The sequence below is a fragment of the Kickxella alabastrina genome (assembly GCF_025024165.1).
Source record: "Kickxella alabastrina strain RSA 675 chromosome Unknown BX661scaffold_117, whole genome shotgun sequence".
In the NCBI taxonomy this organism is placed as follows: domain Eukaryota; kingdom Fungi; phylum Kickxellomycota; class Kickxellomycetes; order Kickxellales; family Kickxellaceae; genus Kickxella; species Kickxella alabastrina.
In genome coordinates, this window is record NW_026251588.1 from 1 (window position 1) to 17,432 (window position 17,432).

The 17,432-nt window shown below is 44.0% G+C and overlaps 2 protein-coding genes across 2 annotated transcripts; both read right to left on the minus strand.

Moving 5' to 3' along the window:
• Positions 1-14,198: 14,198 nt before the first annotated feature.
• Positions 14,199-14,618, minus strand: BX661DRAFT_191464 (uncharacterized protein). Its single transcript, XM_051537680.1, has one exon. The coding sequence runs from the start codon at positions 14,584-14,586 to the stop codon at positions 14,269-14,271; it is 318 nt and encodes a 105-aa protein (XP_051388417.1). The 5' UTR covers positions 14,587-14,618; the 3' UTR covers positions 14,199-14,268.
• Positions 14,619-15,481: 863 nt separating this feature from the next.
• Positions 15,482-16,412, minus strand: BX661DRAFT_191473 (uncharacterized protein). The gene has a single exon (XM_051537681.1). The coding sequence runs from the start codon at positions 16,243-16,245 to the stop codon at positions 15,814-15,816; it is 432 nt and encodes a 143-aa protein (XP_051388418.1). The 5' UTR covers positions 16,246-16,412; the 3' UTR covers positions 15,482-15,813.
• Between the last annotated feature and the right edge of the window lie 1,020 nt (positions 16,413-17,432).

The following is a 17,432-nucleotide window of genomic DNA, read 5'->3' on the forward strand; positions in this document are numbered from 1 at the left end:
ACCGCCCGAGGCACCCCCGCCGCCCGAGGCACTGCCCGTAAGCAAAATGTGATCGAAGTGATGGCTGATGGCGTAGTCCGCCAGGCGGCGCACCAGCGCATGGTCTTTGCGCGACGCCGGCAGCTCAAATGACCCGAATCGGATCCACGACGGCGCCATCCGCGTAACAACGGCGCCGAGCTCCAGCTCTTCGCGCTGCACCGGCCGCTCAGTAAACACCAGCGCCAGCGACCGTGACGTCGGCACGCCCAGCGCATGCATATGCTCAGCGGCCAGAAACTCGCGAATGCTCGATCTGCGCACAGCAAACCCGTCTCCAAAACGCGAATACGGCGTGCGGCCGGCGCCCTTCAGCTGCAGCTCCCAGCAGGAAACCGCGCCGGTGCCAGCGGGCTTTGCTTGGCCGAGCGAGATCGCCCGGCCGTCGCCCAACTGGTCCGCCCAAATGCCGAACTGGTGGCCACCGTAGGCGTGCGCCCAGGGGTGCGACCCAGGCAGCCTACGGGCGCCGCTCCACACCTCGGCTGCCGCCTGCGCATTGGCCCAGAACCTCTGCTTGGCCAGGCCGAGGAGTGCGGCGCTCGGCTCGCTGACGCTTATGAGCCGCGGTGACGGCTGGTCGGCCGGGATCGCGTGGCTCCAAAGTGCATTGCGAACGGTGCGTGAGCCGCGGAAATGCGCCTCGGGCGTGGCGATGCAGCCGGAGGAGCCGTCTGGGTGCTGCGTGTACGGCGCTTGTGGCACGAGCGGGTCGCCTGGAAGTTCACTTGTGAAAGTGTCATTGAAGGTGAGCGCTGTGGTCCATTCGGCTGCGGTGGTGTCGGGACGAAGCGTTGTTTTGCTGAAACTCATTGCGCTGTCCATATTGATACCGCTGTGTCGCCGCTTGTGCTGGTAGTAGTGTGGGTGCTGGTGATGGTTCCGTGCAGTTGATGCTGCGATGGTTAGTAATTGATGCCTTGAACGCATGCACAGGAAAAAAGAATAATACAAAAATCTGGCTCTACCCGGACTGAGCAGAGAAAAAGATAGAAAAAGAATGAGGAGGAGCAAGAGGAAGAGCCCCGACGAAAAAGGCGCTTTTTGGTGGCGCTCTATGCGTGTTCTTGGCATGCCTGCTCTGATCAAACTCTGTGCGCGCCATTAATCCGGGAATCACGCTCTACATGTGAAATCCAATGGGCTTTTGCTTTGAACTCTTATTTGACAAAAACGCGCTCTTTCTTATTCCCGCTTTCATTTGTATTATTCTTGTTAAACTGCTTTTAGTAATCTAATCATGTCTCCCTCAATTCAACCCGCTTCTCCCAAAGTCGTGCTGATCACAGGCGGCAACAGCGGCGTTGGCCTAGCTTTGGCGCGGCGTCTCCTCGCGCTCAGTATCGCCCAGGGCCATCGGCAAACCATCATCCTCGGGTGCCGCAACCCTCTCAAAGCACAAAAGGCCATATCTGGGCTCCTCCAGCCACACCTCGCACACAAAGACCTCTGCGACGTACAACTAGTGGAGATCGACACCAGCAGCGTAGCCTCTGTGACCAGCGCCGCCATAGCCATCGAGAAAAAATACTCTCGCCTTGACCGCTTGTTCTGCAACGCCGGTGCAATGGCCATTGCCGGATTGAACCCCTGGGGGATCATCCAGGGTATCCTCACACACCCAGTGGCGTTCTTCGAATCATCCGAGGCGCTGTACCAGAAACGCGGGCTGGTGACTGCTGATGGGCTCGGGCTGACTTTCCAGACCAACGTCTTTGGGCACTACCTTTTGGTGCACAAGCTGGCCGGGCTTTTGGAGCGCACCGGCGGCGCGCGCGTTATTTGGACCGGCTCGGCGGCGTCGCAGCTGGAGTTCTTGCGCACGGATTACCAGCATGTGCTGGGCGCCAAGCCCTACGAGTCGTCCAAATACATCGTCGACCAAATCGCCATCCCCATGGACCGCAGATTGGCACAAAGGGGCGTTCGCTGCTTAGTTGCAGAGCCCGGAAACGTGTGCTCGAACTTCTTGGCTGGGCTCGGACAGGCTTGGTTGGAGTGGGTTATTTTGTGCGCCTTTTATCTCTGTCGCTTGTGCTTGAGCATCCCGAGGTTTACCATTTCGTCGGTGAACGCCTGTGAGGCCTGTGTTTTGCTTGGTGTAAGTGAGGGTCAGCTGGATTCGAATATGAAGTACCACAGTCGCGTTGATAGATGGGGAGCCCCGTTTGTTGATGCTGTGCCGCTGGTGTACGATAAGCGAACGGGCGCGTTTTTGGTCGAGAGGATGGATGCGCTGGTGCGCCGGTTTGAGGAGAGGCGGGGTAATGAATGAAAATACAAATTAATAATCATTTTGGGCAGAAAAATTTAATCAGCTAATAAATATTTTAGACAGGAAGAATAGGAAAAATAAAAAAAACATAGTTATTATTATTATTGTTGCTACTATTATTGCCATTATTGTTTTTGTTTGAAGAAATTCAGTCTTCTTTTTCTTTCTCTTTCTCTTTTCATTCTGACTAATTGCCACATAAATTATTACATTCACACCCTCATTCCAACAAACAAAAAATGAGCGCCCAATCCAGTACCGCACCTCTCTCAGCAGCCACATCCAAGCGTCTCCAAAGCGAGCTCATGACCCTCATGATGTCCAAGCTCAGTGGAATCTCCGCCTTCCCCCACTCCGACAACATGCTCAACTGGGCCGGCACCATCGAAGGAGCCGAAGGCACAGTATACGCTGGACTCAAATACAAGCTCCGCCTCGTTTTCCCCTCTGACTACCCGTTCACAGCCCCCACAATTACCTTTGACACGCCTTGCTGGCATCCTAATGTGGACGAGAGAGGAAATATTTGCTTAGATATTTTGAAGGAGAAGTGGTCGGCAGTGTATAATGTGCAGACTATTTTGTTGTCATTGCAGACTTTGCTTGGGGATCCGAACCCGGATAGTCCCCTGAATGGACAGGCTGCGCAGCTGTGGGAGGACCAGGTGGAATATAAGAGGGTCTTGTTGAAGCATTACAAGGATAACGCACAGTGAGAAAAAAATTAAAAAAAAAACCTTTTTCGCTTTTGCTTTTTTTTAGTGTTGTGAATTATTTCCTCTTACTTTTATTATATTATATTTTTTAAATTTCTTTAATTGACAGACGAAAATGGACAGGAATTACCATTCTGAAAAACACTTTGTCGCAAACAGCCAGGCGCTAAACAATCAAGGATCACTTTTAACCAAAAGCCTTATTTCAGCCGAGTCTATGATCCAAACCCGCCAAAGAATCTTCCGCCAAATCGCCAACTTACCACCACCCACTACACCTACACCCAACTTTAACTCTAACATTAAACCAACAACACCGATATCTAGAAAGTTCTCTCCCACAGATGTAATTTGACTTTAGAAAAAAAAAGAATAAAAAACTAACATGGGCAATTATAATTTCTAGACTTATTTTTTCTTATTTTTCTTAATAAATTAATGTTTTTTGATTGGTTTTGTCTGACACACTAACCCCCACATTCACACATGTGATTCAAATGCAGGTTCTCAAAGTTGTCAGCCAAAAAAGAAAACAATGCATTTTCTTTTTTGGTTTATCTGTGACAAGCTTGAGAATAAAACCATTAGCATTAATGAATAAATAATTGCTGTAGTTAGTACAGGCCTGTCAACTTTTTAAAGAATGATAAGGAAAAAAAGAAAAAACAATTAATTTGAATAATTCCTGCGCCAAATCTTCATATAGTCGACCAATCGGCTTAATTCAACAACTTATGGGATTACAATGTGAATATGGAGCAGTGCTTAAAAACCCTTTGCTCAACTCGGAGTATCTGTAAATTGAGCAGGTGATTCCCGCTTATGTGGATTGCCAATAGAAAAACTAGGGCAAGCTACTGCCATCGTTCAAATTTGAAATTAGCTTGGCAAAACAACCTGCAACCGAGTATTCACCCATTCATGTCGTTTTTAGTCACAAGGCGATCATGTCAAATGCATTTGTCAGATCCGCAATCCCACTCTACAGCAGCAGTCACCGAGCCAATCCATGCAGCAGCACAATCAGGTCATTTGTCATATCCAGGATAATTTGGCCATAACCCATGATGCCATGGCTGCTCAAGTCAACCAATCTCATCTGCAACATCATTTTTAAGGAAGGAGATCTGGTCATAAGCAGTGCAGCTCGTTTGAACACTCACTTTGAGCACTGGCGCCTACCTGACAAGTTTTGAGTGACCATTGACTCAACCTGTGACATCAATTATTGCAATGTCACGTGACAATCACAATTTCTATTTTTACTGTCGATAGTTTCGAATAAATAAGCGGAGCTCTTTAAGCTCCCTTATAGTGGGTTTTTAATAAAAATTAGTTAGTACGAATAAGTTTTATTACACAGCCCATGCAAGATTCTTAAGTGGCTCTCCAATGTGACATACCAGCTTGATCCCCACCAAGTATTCAAGCACACAAGGTTTTCCACATCTCTATTCTTAAGTTCTACAGTGTCAGTTATTCTGACATTCCGCACCCTGGCTGTGACATCAAAAATGGGGGCTGAGTCACGTGACAGCGCAGACGCGTGAAATACGTTTATGATATTTCATGCGCACAGCAAATTCCGAATAGTGAGCTCTTTGGCTCTTTTCGTAGTCTCATTTATATTAATATATATTATAACCAGTACAATTCGCATTACAGTAATACTCTATAAAAATCCGGATCTAAAGTATTATATTCAAGTATACAAAAATTACTTGGGAACTGAAAAATCAGGCAGCACTATATGAGTAATGCTATGAATATAATCTTGCTGTTTGATATTGGCCAACTATGACAGCAATGTGTATAGTAGCCATGAGGGCAATTTTGAAGCTTAAAAAGAAAAATAGTAGCTTGGAATGTGTATTGGGCACCACAACTAGTGTCCCGGTCAAACCACAACACCTTTAACATTGGTCAACTATGTCGTGCTCTATAAAAATGTGGGTCTAAATCGATATATTCAAGACTTAAAAATTACTTAACTGAAAAAGGGGGCAGCGCTGTGTGGGCAGCGCTGTAAACATCATGGTGTTCCTTGATGTCAGCCAGCAATAACAGAAATGTGTATAGTGGCCATGAGGGCGATCTTGATTCTTGAAAAGGGAAGATAGTGGCTTGAAATGCGTGTTGGGCACCACAAACTAGTGCTCTCCTCAAATCTTTATAGGCTTGACCTTGGGACACGTGCAGGCACTTCGCTGATTATTCTTAATAGGAGAAAGCCCATCAAACTCTATTACGGACTGCAAAATAAACTCTTTTGTATTATGGTTAACATGCTTTTCAATTCGGTCATTTAAATTTAAATAAGTTTCTATCCCTCTACTATTGAGTGAATGCAATCCATATTTGTGTTCCATCTCAGGTGCAAGATTAGCAATTGCTTTGATCAGTACATCCTTAACCACAGTAGTTTTATCATATGGAATGTGTGTGTGTATCTTCACAAAGTTCTTGGTGTTTGGAATCGGTGCGAAATCGGTGACAATTATCTCCTTTTCAACCCCATATTTCTTAGTAGTGGCTGGTTTGCTCATGGTTAATTTATTTTTCTTGCTAATTTAGTTCTGAAGAATTGTATAATTCAAGTGTATTTATTGTAGATAAGTGTGGTGTGAATGAAGTATAAATTTTGGGATGAGAACCCAACTATTTATATTATTTTTAGTAATTCTGGCTTAGAGTGCACTAACTACCAAGTGGGCTTTTTATAATTTACAGCAGTGAGTAAAAAACAATTGAAAATAAAGTGCATGCAATATGCGAAATCATAACAAAACCTGTGCATTTACTTCCTCAGTACACCCTTTTTTTAAAGGTTAAAATGATTTTTTTTGCATAACGACTTCAATATCATTTTTTTTACTTGGGTCCTTATTGCAAAAAAATCTAAAATGCAAAAGAAATATTTTTAAAAAGGCATGCTGTTATCTAGTGCAAACAAAAACCCCAACTATTTACTCCAAGTTTATTTACTCATGAATAAACCAACAAACAAAAATATTCTACAAAAAAGAATAAATTTATTTTTGTAAATGCAAAGTCACTGTAAGAAAGCAGCATCGATATACTTATTTAAAACCGTAAAACGTGCGATTCTTCAAAAGATTTAGACTTGGACTCAATCAGTAAATGTTTAGCTCTGGCATTTTTAAACTGCTGCATCTTGTCGGACTTTGATTCATTCGCCTGTCGATTCCGAAAAAATTAAATCCCAGTTTTGCTTGCATGATTAGATCAAACAAATCATCAGGTGTCAATATTAACCAAAGAATGTTGCACTCGTGACCAATCAACTGCAACTGCGTGCGCGGTATGCAGTATGCAAAACGTGTGTGGGAGTGTCGAATCGTCACGTTTCTCTCCACTTTGTCTAATTCGTAATTTTTTATCTCTTCTTTTTTTGTATTGTACGCTAATTTCTCCACACATTTACCAATATGGATTCGCTTATTCGTGACTGCGACAAACTGGCCAAACACCAGTTGTCTTCGACGCAAAAGTCACTCAACTCGATCGACCTCGCGCTGCAAGCACTCCAAACAGCCAAACAAAGCATACAGACACCAAGCACAGTGGTCAATTCAGAGTCTCTAGTAAAGGCCAAATCCCAAATAGACAAGACACAGGCGTTGGTGTCGGACCAGCTGCGCGAATTGTACACGAATGTGAGCAAGTACGGCAAGCATGTGGAAAAGACATTCAAGCTGGATCTCAGTGTGGTCAGCACATCACGGGCGTTCGAGGATAAGCGCTTAGAGCTGGGGCAAGCCGTGCTACAGCACTTCCTGAGAGAGGGTGATTTTGAGCTAGCCAGGGGGTTCGCCGAGGAGGCGCAGCTGGAAGTGGGCGAGGAGGCGGTTGAGGGCTTCGAGGAGATGTATGGGATTTTGAAGGAGATTCGGGGCGAGGGCCACGTGCTAGAGGGCGCCGTGCGGTGGGCTGTACAGCGCCGGACGGAGATGGAGGGCCTAGGGCTGGCGCTAGAGTTTGCGCTGCACCGGCTGCGGTTCCTGCAGCTCGTCGAGCTGGGCGATGCTGAGGCAGCGCTGCGGTACGCGCGCGAGTGGTTCCCGCTTTTCGCGCACCAGCGCGAGCACATGGATGAGATCGAGCACCTGATGGGAATCTTCATCTACGCGCGGCGTCTGCAGTCATCGCCGTACGCGGCGTACTTCGCCAAGGAGCGCTGGGACCAGGGCGCGCGGCTGTTTGCTGCAGCGTTCTGCGCTGTGCGTGGGCTGGCGTCGGTGTCGCCGCTGGGCGTCTCGGTGGACGCCGGCGCCAGCGCACTGCCGGTCGTGTGCAAGGTGCAGGGGCTGATGCGCGACCGCAGGGTCGAGTGGTCGCAGCAGAATGAGCTGGCCGTCGAGGTGCCGCTACCTGATGCCATGCGCTTCCACTCGGTGTTTGCCTGCCCAGTGTCCAAGGAGCAGACGTCGCCAGAGAACCCGCCGATGGCCATGCCCTGTGGCCACGTCGTCTGCCGCGCGTCGCTTGAGAAGCTGTCCAGGGGGCTGCGGCCTGGCACAGTCGCCTCGGGCAGGTTCAAGTGCCCCTACTGCCCAGCAATGTCCACCATGGCCGAGGCCAAGAAGGTCCACTTCTGAGGCGGCCAAAAACGAGCTGGGCTGAGTTGATTTGATTTGATTTGATTTGAAAGATAATATGGAAAGTTTTGTTTTTACTCGAGCTTGGCCAGGATGGCCTCCAACACGCGGGGCTTCTCGGCGGCCTTTGCGGCCTTGCGCACGGCCGCCACGTGCGGGCGCAGCAGCTTGCGTGCACGCTCGCCCGTGACTGGCGACTCTAGCAGCGCGCGCACAGGGAAGGCGCCGGCACAGGCGGCAGGCACAAGCTGGGCGGAGTTCTCCAGGATGGACAGCACGTCTGAGCCGAACTTAGGGTTGTCCTCGGGCAGCGCCGGCAGCGTGGCGTCGGCCGACTTGGGCGGGGCGTATTCGGCCATAATGCAGTTGGTGATGACGCGGTTGGAGATGGCGTTGAGCAGCACGTGCTTGCTGCCGTTCTCCTCGATGCCGCGGCCGACGAGGTCCAGGACCGAGTCCCAGGCCATCTGCTTGTCGCCCTGCGCGCGCATCAGTGTCTCGGAGACCGCCTGGCTGGGCATCGGGTCGAAGATCGCTAGCTCGGCGTTGTTTGCAAGCCAGCGCAGCAGCGGCGCCGACACGTACGCCGTGAGCTCGCGGCGCCTGGTGGTCGGGTCCTTCTTGCTAGTCTCGGCGCGCACGGCGTCGCCATCCCGCAGCACATGCATGGCGTCCAGCCCGACGTAGTGCGAGTTGCGGCCGGCCAGCACGTACAGCAGCACGCGGCGGCCGTACTGGTCCGCCAGAAGCTCGGGCGCCAGGGCGCAGAGGTCTGGCAGCAGCGACTTGCCCAGGTACACGGTGTCGTCCATGCAGTCCAACATGCCAATGAGGACGGCGTGGCCGTGCTCCTCGCAAGCGATGCGCTGGAGGTAGGGCTTGAGCGACTTGGCAATCAGCTTGCGGTCCTTGGCCGTGCCGTGCAACAGGCACAGCATGGCGGCGTGCGCGCCCTCCCTGGTGTGCAGAACCTCGACAACCAGCTCGCGCATGGTCTCAATCATCTCCTGCCTGCCAGCAGCGTCGGCGAACCGCAGGTAGTCCAGCAGCGCGCGGTGCACAATGGAGTGCTGCACCGTGCCCTTCTGCAGCAGCGGGACGACGGCGGTCTTGAGCGCGTTGACAACAGTGTCCTTCTTCTGCGGCGCCTTGGTCAGAATGTCATCGACCGACCGCACGTCGTCGGTGTCCTTGAACACAGCAAACTCATTTCCGTAGAACTCGGCCACCAGCTGCCATCTCTGGCCGGCATTGGCGTATACGGCATAGCACTCCTCTAAGACAGCGGCCGCGTCCTTGTGCTTCACCAGCTTGCGCACGTTTCCGTAGAACGCCCGGATGACGGCGCTGCGGAACCGGCTGCTATACTTGAGAATGCGCATGAGGATGTGGCGGCCATACAGGCTGCGCGAAAGCTCCGTGTACGCGTCCTCCAGCTCCGCGGCAATCTCGTCGCGCTGCGCGTCCGATCCGTACTTTAGGCAGGTCTGCACGATGCGGCTCATGTCGTGCTTAAACGTGATGTCCTTGATCTGCCCGCGCACAAGATCCATCATCTCGACCATCTTCTTTTTGCGGTCGTCGGCTTCCAAGTCGCCGCGCCGCAGCTGCTCCCAGAGCTTACGCGCGGCGATTTTGAGCTCGCCCGTCGGCTCGGTGAGCTGGCGCTCGGTGCGCTGTTTCTTCTGCTGCTGTCCGCGCGAGCCCAGAGGCCCCTCGTCTGCCTCGGCGTCCTCCTGTGTCGGGCGCTTATTCTCGCTGGTCTTCTTGTGTTCGGGCTTCTTGTATTCGGCCTTTTTGTCCGTCGGCTTGGCGCCGTTTGCCTTGTTGTTGTCCTTGACTACCTTGGGCTTGGGCTGGGGCTTGGTTGTGGAGAACTTGGTTCCAATCTTGCCTTTGCCTTTGCCTTTGCCTTTGCTGCCCGCTCCCGACGATCCTCCCTTTGCGCCGCCAGCTGCACTGTGCTTCCCGTTTTGTGGTTTGCCCATTATATGTTTGATTTTTTTAGCTACGCGACTGTATTTGTATATGTATAAATGTGAGGGTATAAAGAAAAGTTTGCGACAAATAAGAATATGAATATAGGAAGGCCATGGCAAAAAAGCCTTGTGAGAAAAAACAACCAAGCTTTATTTTTTTTTTGCCGAGTGGCAAGCAAAATGCGATGAAGGAAAAAAAATAAGCGAGCAGTAATTTGATTTGATCTGCCGTGGGGTTATTGATTTTCTGATTTGATCCTGATTGTTAAATTTTGCATCAAGGCCCTCCTCTCATGTCACATGCAAACCAGCAAGGTTGAGATTTTCGGATCTCTGGGATTCTTTTTTTATTCCTGCGTGTGAGTATCGTTGATTTGCGAGAGAGAGAAAAAAGAACATCTTTTCAGTTTTTATTTGTCAGCCCGCTCAAAGATCGAAATACAAAGGATATTGGTATTTTTCTGCGCTGCAATGCATCTCTCTTTTCTTTTATTTGTAATGTAAAATTGGATATCCTTTCCCTTTTTTTCTGTTGCATTTACTTTGTGAGATTCAGTTAAACATTTTATATGTATCTTCTGTTCAGATTTACATTCTGCCTCAGGAATATCGGGGGGAAAAACGAAACGAAACGAAAAATAATAGTAATAGTAAGCGGATGTGGCAAACATTGAAGCGCCAAATCCGCACCCTACAATGATAGTTTACAAAATAATCTCCATCCATCCCTTCCATCCCCCCTTTTCCTTTTTACGAAAAGAAAAAATATAAAGGCGCAATAGATTAAAAAGAAAAGTGCCAGGAAAATAAAAAATAAAGGACAAACTTTTTTGTTTTGTACAAAATGTATGATCGTATAACCAGATATACCAAAAAAAGTTCCTTTATGTAAAAGAACAAAAAAATATATAAAAGACTCGTTACAAAGAAATATACAAAAAAATAGCGGTTTTTATTTATTTTATTTTTCTATGTGTATGCGTTCGCCAAGCGTTTCTCCCTCTTTTTTATTTTTTAGCCACGTCCAAAATGTGTTCTTTATAATTAAACACATTGGCAGTAAAAAAAATATGCATTGGCGTTATTGCCATTTTTTCTATGCCTACATAAACTATTATAATTTTATTTTGTTAAAAAAAGTTTAAAAGAAAATTATATTCAAGGACATTATATTATTATTTTGCAAAACAAAAAACCAATACAAAAATTTGTTTAAATAGATTGCGAAAAGTCACCTCTGTCATTTTGAAAAAGCTATAGACTCCCTTATCTTCTATTTCTCCATTTCCTCTTGCCTACCATCATTTTCTAATTTCAATACAAATTAACAGAATATCATTTTTTATTCTCAATTACGCTCAACCTACATTCACCCATTTTACCCATCCGTTTTTTGTTGACCACCCAATATCGCTTTACTTTTTTCTTCCTATTTACACTTTCCAAAAAAAATAACAAGCACAATCATGAACAACTACAACAACTACCCTCAGTACACCTCTGACCAGTACCGCAACCATGCACCCATTCCTCAACACATGGTGTACCCGCACAAGGGCGCAATGCCGATTATGAGCAACCCAATGCACAGCAATCCCCACATGTCCCCTCGCCAACCTTACCCGAGCATGTCACCACAGAGCAACAGCGGCAACTACAGCAACAACCAGCAACCAATTACCCAAGCCTCGCATATAATCTCCGAACCCACCTGCCGTATCTACCGCACAACCACCGACAGCACGGAGGAAGCCACAGAATTTACTGCCCGCCAACTCATTGCCTTTGATGGCAAGATCTTCATCGAGCACTTGCCAGGCCACAACATAATCTACGCGCCCTCCAAGCCCCGCATGCCCTCTCGTATAACCAAGCTCAAGCTCAAAGCCAAGACAATAGACCGTCCAAAAAACGTCTTTTTCATGTACCGCAGCCACAAAGTTAAGGAAATGCAGCAAAAGTACCCGAAACTCAACCAAACGGTGTTTTCGCGTATTGTCGCAGAACATTGGAAAAACGAATCAGATGAGGTAAAGGTGTTTTTCAGGCAAAAGTACAATGATGAAATGAAACAGTATGAGTTGGCCAAAAAGGTCAAAACTGTTAAAAAGCATCGCTTTGAGCTTTACTCTCAACAGCAGCAGTTTTTGCATATGGAAGAGGATGGAGGCGCGCAGTCTGATGGGACGGCGGTAGTCTCAGGTGATGCAAGAATAAAGTATTCTCGTGAAAGCTCGGTTGAGAGAATAAGGGGCCCACCAATGCCGTTTGCTAGGCAGAGAAGTTTTACTATGCCTGCTGATCCTAAACAGCAGGCTGATATGTCTAGAATTATATATTAAGTTTTAGCTTTATTTTCTATATTTTGCTGCATAGCTTTATTTTCATTATGTATTTTTATATATCTACTTGTAATTTAACAATCATATCCAAAATTTCTTTTTTCCATTTGAAACAATTTGTTTTATTTATTTATGAAAATTACTTACAGTAGCAGTTATGTTAATAAAACATAGATGTGAATTTAAGTTAATTATACACATAATGACCTAATACATTGCAAAAAAGACTACAAAAAATCCTATATATATTATACAAGCTTATTTATCATAGGGCTTGCAGTGGTCGCATCCTACCTATTATCAGGAGACATCGACTACGCAAATAACTCAAACTGTAAATATGAGGCTGTACAATAATAGCATATTTCATATAAAATACTTTAAAGCAATCCTTTTTTCCATCAATACATATGGTTCTTGTAATGTAGTGGTCTATCTAGGAATCCAGTCAGTGGTATTTGCCTCTCGGTATAATGTTAATGATTCTGTTGATGATGGTTTTGTTGTTGGTTTCTTTGTTGTTTTGGCGTGACAATAGTTGTTGTGCCGGGAAGTAGTAGTGGGCTTGACAATTGAGCTAGTAACAAATACTTGGTGGCCAGCAGTGACAGTGTTTGCTTGTTTGCTTGTTTATAACGTTTGATGTTTGTTGTAGGTTTGGGGGTTTTAAACACATCTTCCGACCCAAATATTTCCTCTAAACCATTCCCCCCGTCATTGACAGCTGCAGCCAGTGCGGCTCCGACAAGGACAAATGAAAATTCAAATACAGAGAGCTTCTTGAGTAAGAATAAATACCTTGTTTAAAACGAATTAGTGCAATAAAATATTTTGGTTGTAATGGAGTGGTGATAAATATAAATATTTGTAGAGAATTGAGGTTCTGCATTCAGGGTTTTTATACAATTGATAACCACCCTGTAGAAAACTAACATGGCCCTTATTACATAAACAAAAATGTGCAAATAAATGTTTCCTATTTTTTCCTATTTTTTCCTATTTTTTTCTATTTCCATTATTTTTTCTTATTCCAATTTTTTTTAGCCAAGCAAAAAATAATAATAAAATAGTTGTCATATAATATGTATGTGCACACATTGACTGTCCAATAATTTTACATTTAAAAGCTACAACAGCAAGGAAAGTTAAGCAAGCTGTCTTTTAAGCCGTCTCTAAAAAGAATACCAACGTGATCGCGCCTGGAGTTTGTATAATATAATATAATATTCTTTATTTCTATCGAAACCACGAACTCTTGGCTTTTACCAAAAGCGCCTGTTGTATATCACACGGCAAAGTGCACATGCGGCACCGCGGTGAATTATCCATGTTGCTCTATAATAGCATATATTATTGATGTTGTTGGAACCGATGGAACAAATAGGACTAATAATGTATGGCTCAGCAGACCAATTTGCATGTCACTTGGTCTTATTTTTAAAAACCAGCCTAGTTGCACACAACTTACTGGACAGAACAATATAGGGACAGACTGATGGCAAGATAGGCAACCTATAGATTTTAGATTGCGTTATAATGTGCAAGTGCATACATATCTACTCATTCAAGTGTACAATATGTACGATATGTACTAAACATATAAGCTGTTTCATATATGTGTAGAGTGGTACTATGCAACTAGTTGTCTAGAGAATGATATGTGGGTATGCTTGCTTTTATTCAAATTAAACAGATAGTGCAAAAAACCCGGCTAATGAGTCTACAACTACCAACAAGCACAGGTCACGTTAAAATTAAAATTAACACAAACAATTATTTTATAACTTAAACAAAACAATATCAAAACATATTTATAATTTACTATTGATAACAGTGGCATACATGTTATTGATAATACCCTTGCCCCAGGCTAAAGTTTGCACAACAAAACAAAAGCTACTGAGTACCATTTTTGTATTCGGGCCCGGATTCGTGTTGGCCAATGTGGGGATGACGAAAGGATCAACCCGACAGACAGAAGTGCTCACCACCGCTTGAATAATTGTTTTTTTACTTCTTTTGCAATATTGACTATTTTTTTTTGCCCTGTCGTGGATTTAGTTTAAGTGTTGGAATATAGGAACGTTCTATGAACGTGTATATAAACTATAATGATATAAAGTATATTTAATAAATAAGTGCTATGCATTGTGAAAGGTAAAGAGTAGAAAGCATATTGCTTTGGTCACTGTGTGACTTATTGTTTGTGTGGCTAAACAGCCAAGACTGGTTAATCAGCTGATCGCCATCAACCAATATTAAGACTTTGTTTTTGATTTTTGACATGGCCACTACCAATCATATAGTTTTAATATCAGTCTCTTCTACGCTAATCACGGCAATATAAGCCTTATCGCGGCGGTTAAACGTGGTCTTAGTTGCTACAGGTATGCTAAGAGAAATACACAGGATATCGTTGCGAGTAGATAGCTTGTGGGTATCCTCAGCGGCCGTAACCGATGCAGCTCCTGCGAGGGCAAGTGCAAATGCAAAAATAGTAAACTTCATGAATAAGAATAAATACGTTGGCTGGATTAAATAAAACAATAACCTAGATATAATGTAATAAAATAAATAACTGCAAAAGTAAAAAAAGCTCTGAGGGACGAAAACCATGGTCAAATTATTTATACGCTAAATTGTAGACATGGATGGAGATGGAATGGTGCTGGTAAAAAAATGTTTAACAAAAATATGATTCTCTTTATTTTTCAATTGAAGGATAATGCACATTATTTTGGCCAACATTTTGCGCTTGTTGGCTTTATCAAAAATTGGCATTTTTTTATTAAAAATAAATAAAAGCTGTGCATGACAATTTAAAAAAAATTAAAAATTTTTTAAAGAGTACAGCTTGACCACGTTTTATTTGCATAATAAAACAACACTTATTTTTTGCACCTGCTGCAAATCACATGGAAGCTACACGTGAAATTTGCCTTACATTGCTCATAGTAGGCATTGAAAAGTAGTTGTTGGTTGATCGAAATCAACTGATTAACCAGACTTGACTGTTTTGCCAAATGTTTATAGGGATCGGTGGCACCACTGCTCAATCTTGCTGCGTAACACACATTACAACTGTGTTTTAGTTAGTTTAAATTTATGATATTGTAATGCCTGAGTGTGGGTATACGGGATGAAATTGAAATACGAAAGTATAAAAAATGTCTGGTATGGAACTAAATAAACAACACCGTGTGGGCGGCACTATAAAGGTATTGTTGGCATTTGATATAAACCAATGTTATAGTAAGAGGGGGGTGTGAGGAGCACTAGTTGTCTAGTGTTAAAAGTTAGGGGTGATTTTATAAAAGGTTTTATTACTGATGTTTCTAAAGTACTACTAGCGCCGGCCTCGTCTTATATATGTGCCTTGTCGCCTTTGTTGTGCACATTGTCAATTGTGCGCTCCGTTGGTGAGAACTGGATCTTCTGCGAGCAGACCGGTATCTTAGCAAGTCAATGTTGTGGTTTTCGTGCGTGTACGCTCATGCGTGTGCATTGCAAAATGGGGAGCATGTTTGGGCATCAATGTAATGCCTCCCTAATTTACGCCTGCATTATCCAATTAGCGTCCTATCAATCGGCACGCAGGTGGAAACCTGTTTCGCGATTCTCGACCTCAACATCCACTTCCATATCTTCAGTCTGCGCAACACCAACAATATCAGAAAGAAATATTACACCAATAATAAAATTATTGGCGATATTGATACTTAAAGATGGGAAGAGAAATCCAGAATATGGCTTGGGCACCACAACTACTAACAACAAATAACCATCTTGTTATTGAGCATTATAATCAATAACGAGATTGTGTTCACCGTCCATTGGATCAAATTACTCATTGAGTCCCTCACCGAGTTCCTCATTATCGTCCATATTTTCAATACTATCGTTGTTTCCACCCTTGGACTTTTTATGGCCGCCATTTGGATGACGAGAAGACCAATCAGATGGGCGGGAGCGTTTACCGCTGTGCGATTTCCGGTGTCTTCTACCACTTTTGTTGCCATCGTGGCTCCAACTATGGAATTCATCATCCAAACCAAGAGGTCCAATTTCGTTTTGGTTCCGTTCGATATTCTGATTGCTTGTTGAGGTAATCTGAGACTCATCGCGGCGGTTTAACGTGGTCTTGGTTGCTACAGGTGTGCTTATAGGAATGTACAGGATATCGTTGCGAGTGGATGGCTTATGGATATCTTCGGCGGCCGTAACCAATGCGGCTCCTGCGAGGGCAAGTATAAATGTAAAAGTAGTAAACTTCATGAGTAAGGATATATACGTTGTCTGGATTGAATAAAACAATATAGTTAAAATGTGATAATAAAATTGTGATAATGTTAAAATAAAAGGCTGTTTGACAGCGAGTCTGACTGCTGGTTTTTATATTATATGGTCGATACTAACAGAAAATAAATTGCATTAGTATAAAAGTTGTCAAGCATTTATTTTTTGGTTTCCTCTCTTCCTACTGCCAAAATAGTTTACTTTTTGTTTTGGCCAACACATTGCGCACGTCAAAACAATTGGAAACTACAAACTGTCTTTTAATGTTGCTTTTGGCTAACCATTTTAAAAAAGAAATATTTTTATATGGCATTATTTATACAAATATTCAAAAGAGAACAGCATGGCAGCGTATTCTTTTTATAATAGATTGTAGATTCCATTATTTCTATTGGAATTGAAAACCCTGGCACTTGTTTGTCACACCTACTACAAATTATATGAAAACATGTTTGGTAGTCACATTATTTTCATATATTGTGATAACATTGATGGGCGCCCGCATTAGTTTTGAATAGTTTTGAATAGTAATAATAGGGCTGGCTGTTAGAGTAGTTTTTATCAGACTATGGTCAATATTATTCTGTATTTTTGGAAAATAATAATCTAGTTGTGCCCAGCTGTCAGTCAAAGCGGGCGAACAATTTTTTTACTGTCACTTAATATTATAAAAAAAGAGCACCCGCTCATGGTTTTCAGCATTATTTTTTTAAAACAAAAAACACACTCGTTCTTTGCTACACGTACATAAGGAGTAGTCCTGATCAGCGGGATGGACACACTAAATCCATACAAAGACAACTTTTGTTTTTTTGGATTTTATTTTTAAGGTATGGCAAAAGCCAACACATGATCAATTTTTATAGCACTACAAACCAGCAGTATTTAACATGTGTGAATTGGTTATCCGCACAACCAAATTAAATTAGCAATCTTTGTTGCCTATCAGTAAAAATTGGTTTTGAATTTACAAAAATAATTAAATAAACTAGTTTAGCAATGGAAACCAACTTTGAATCTGAGGCTGGTTTTTAATGCAAAATAAGTGTGATTGATAGCTTATTTAGTTGGTGTCAATGCTGCAGATACATGCATTTTTAAACGTAATGTCTCCCCCTTTTTGCTTTGCCCTATTATCTTTGCGTGTCAAAACTAAAGTGTGCATT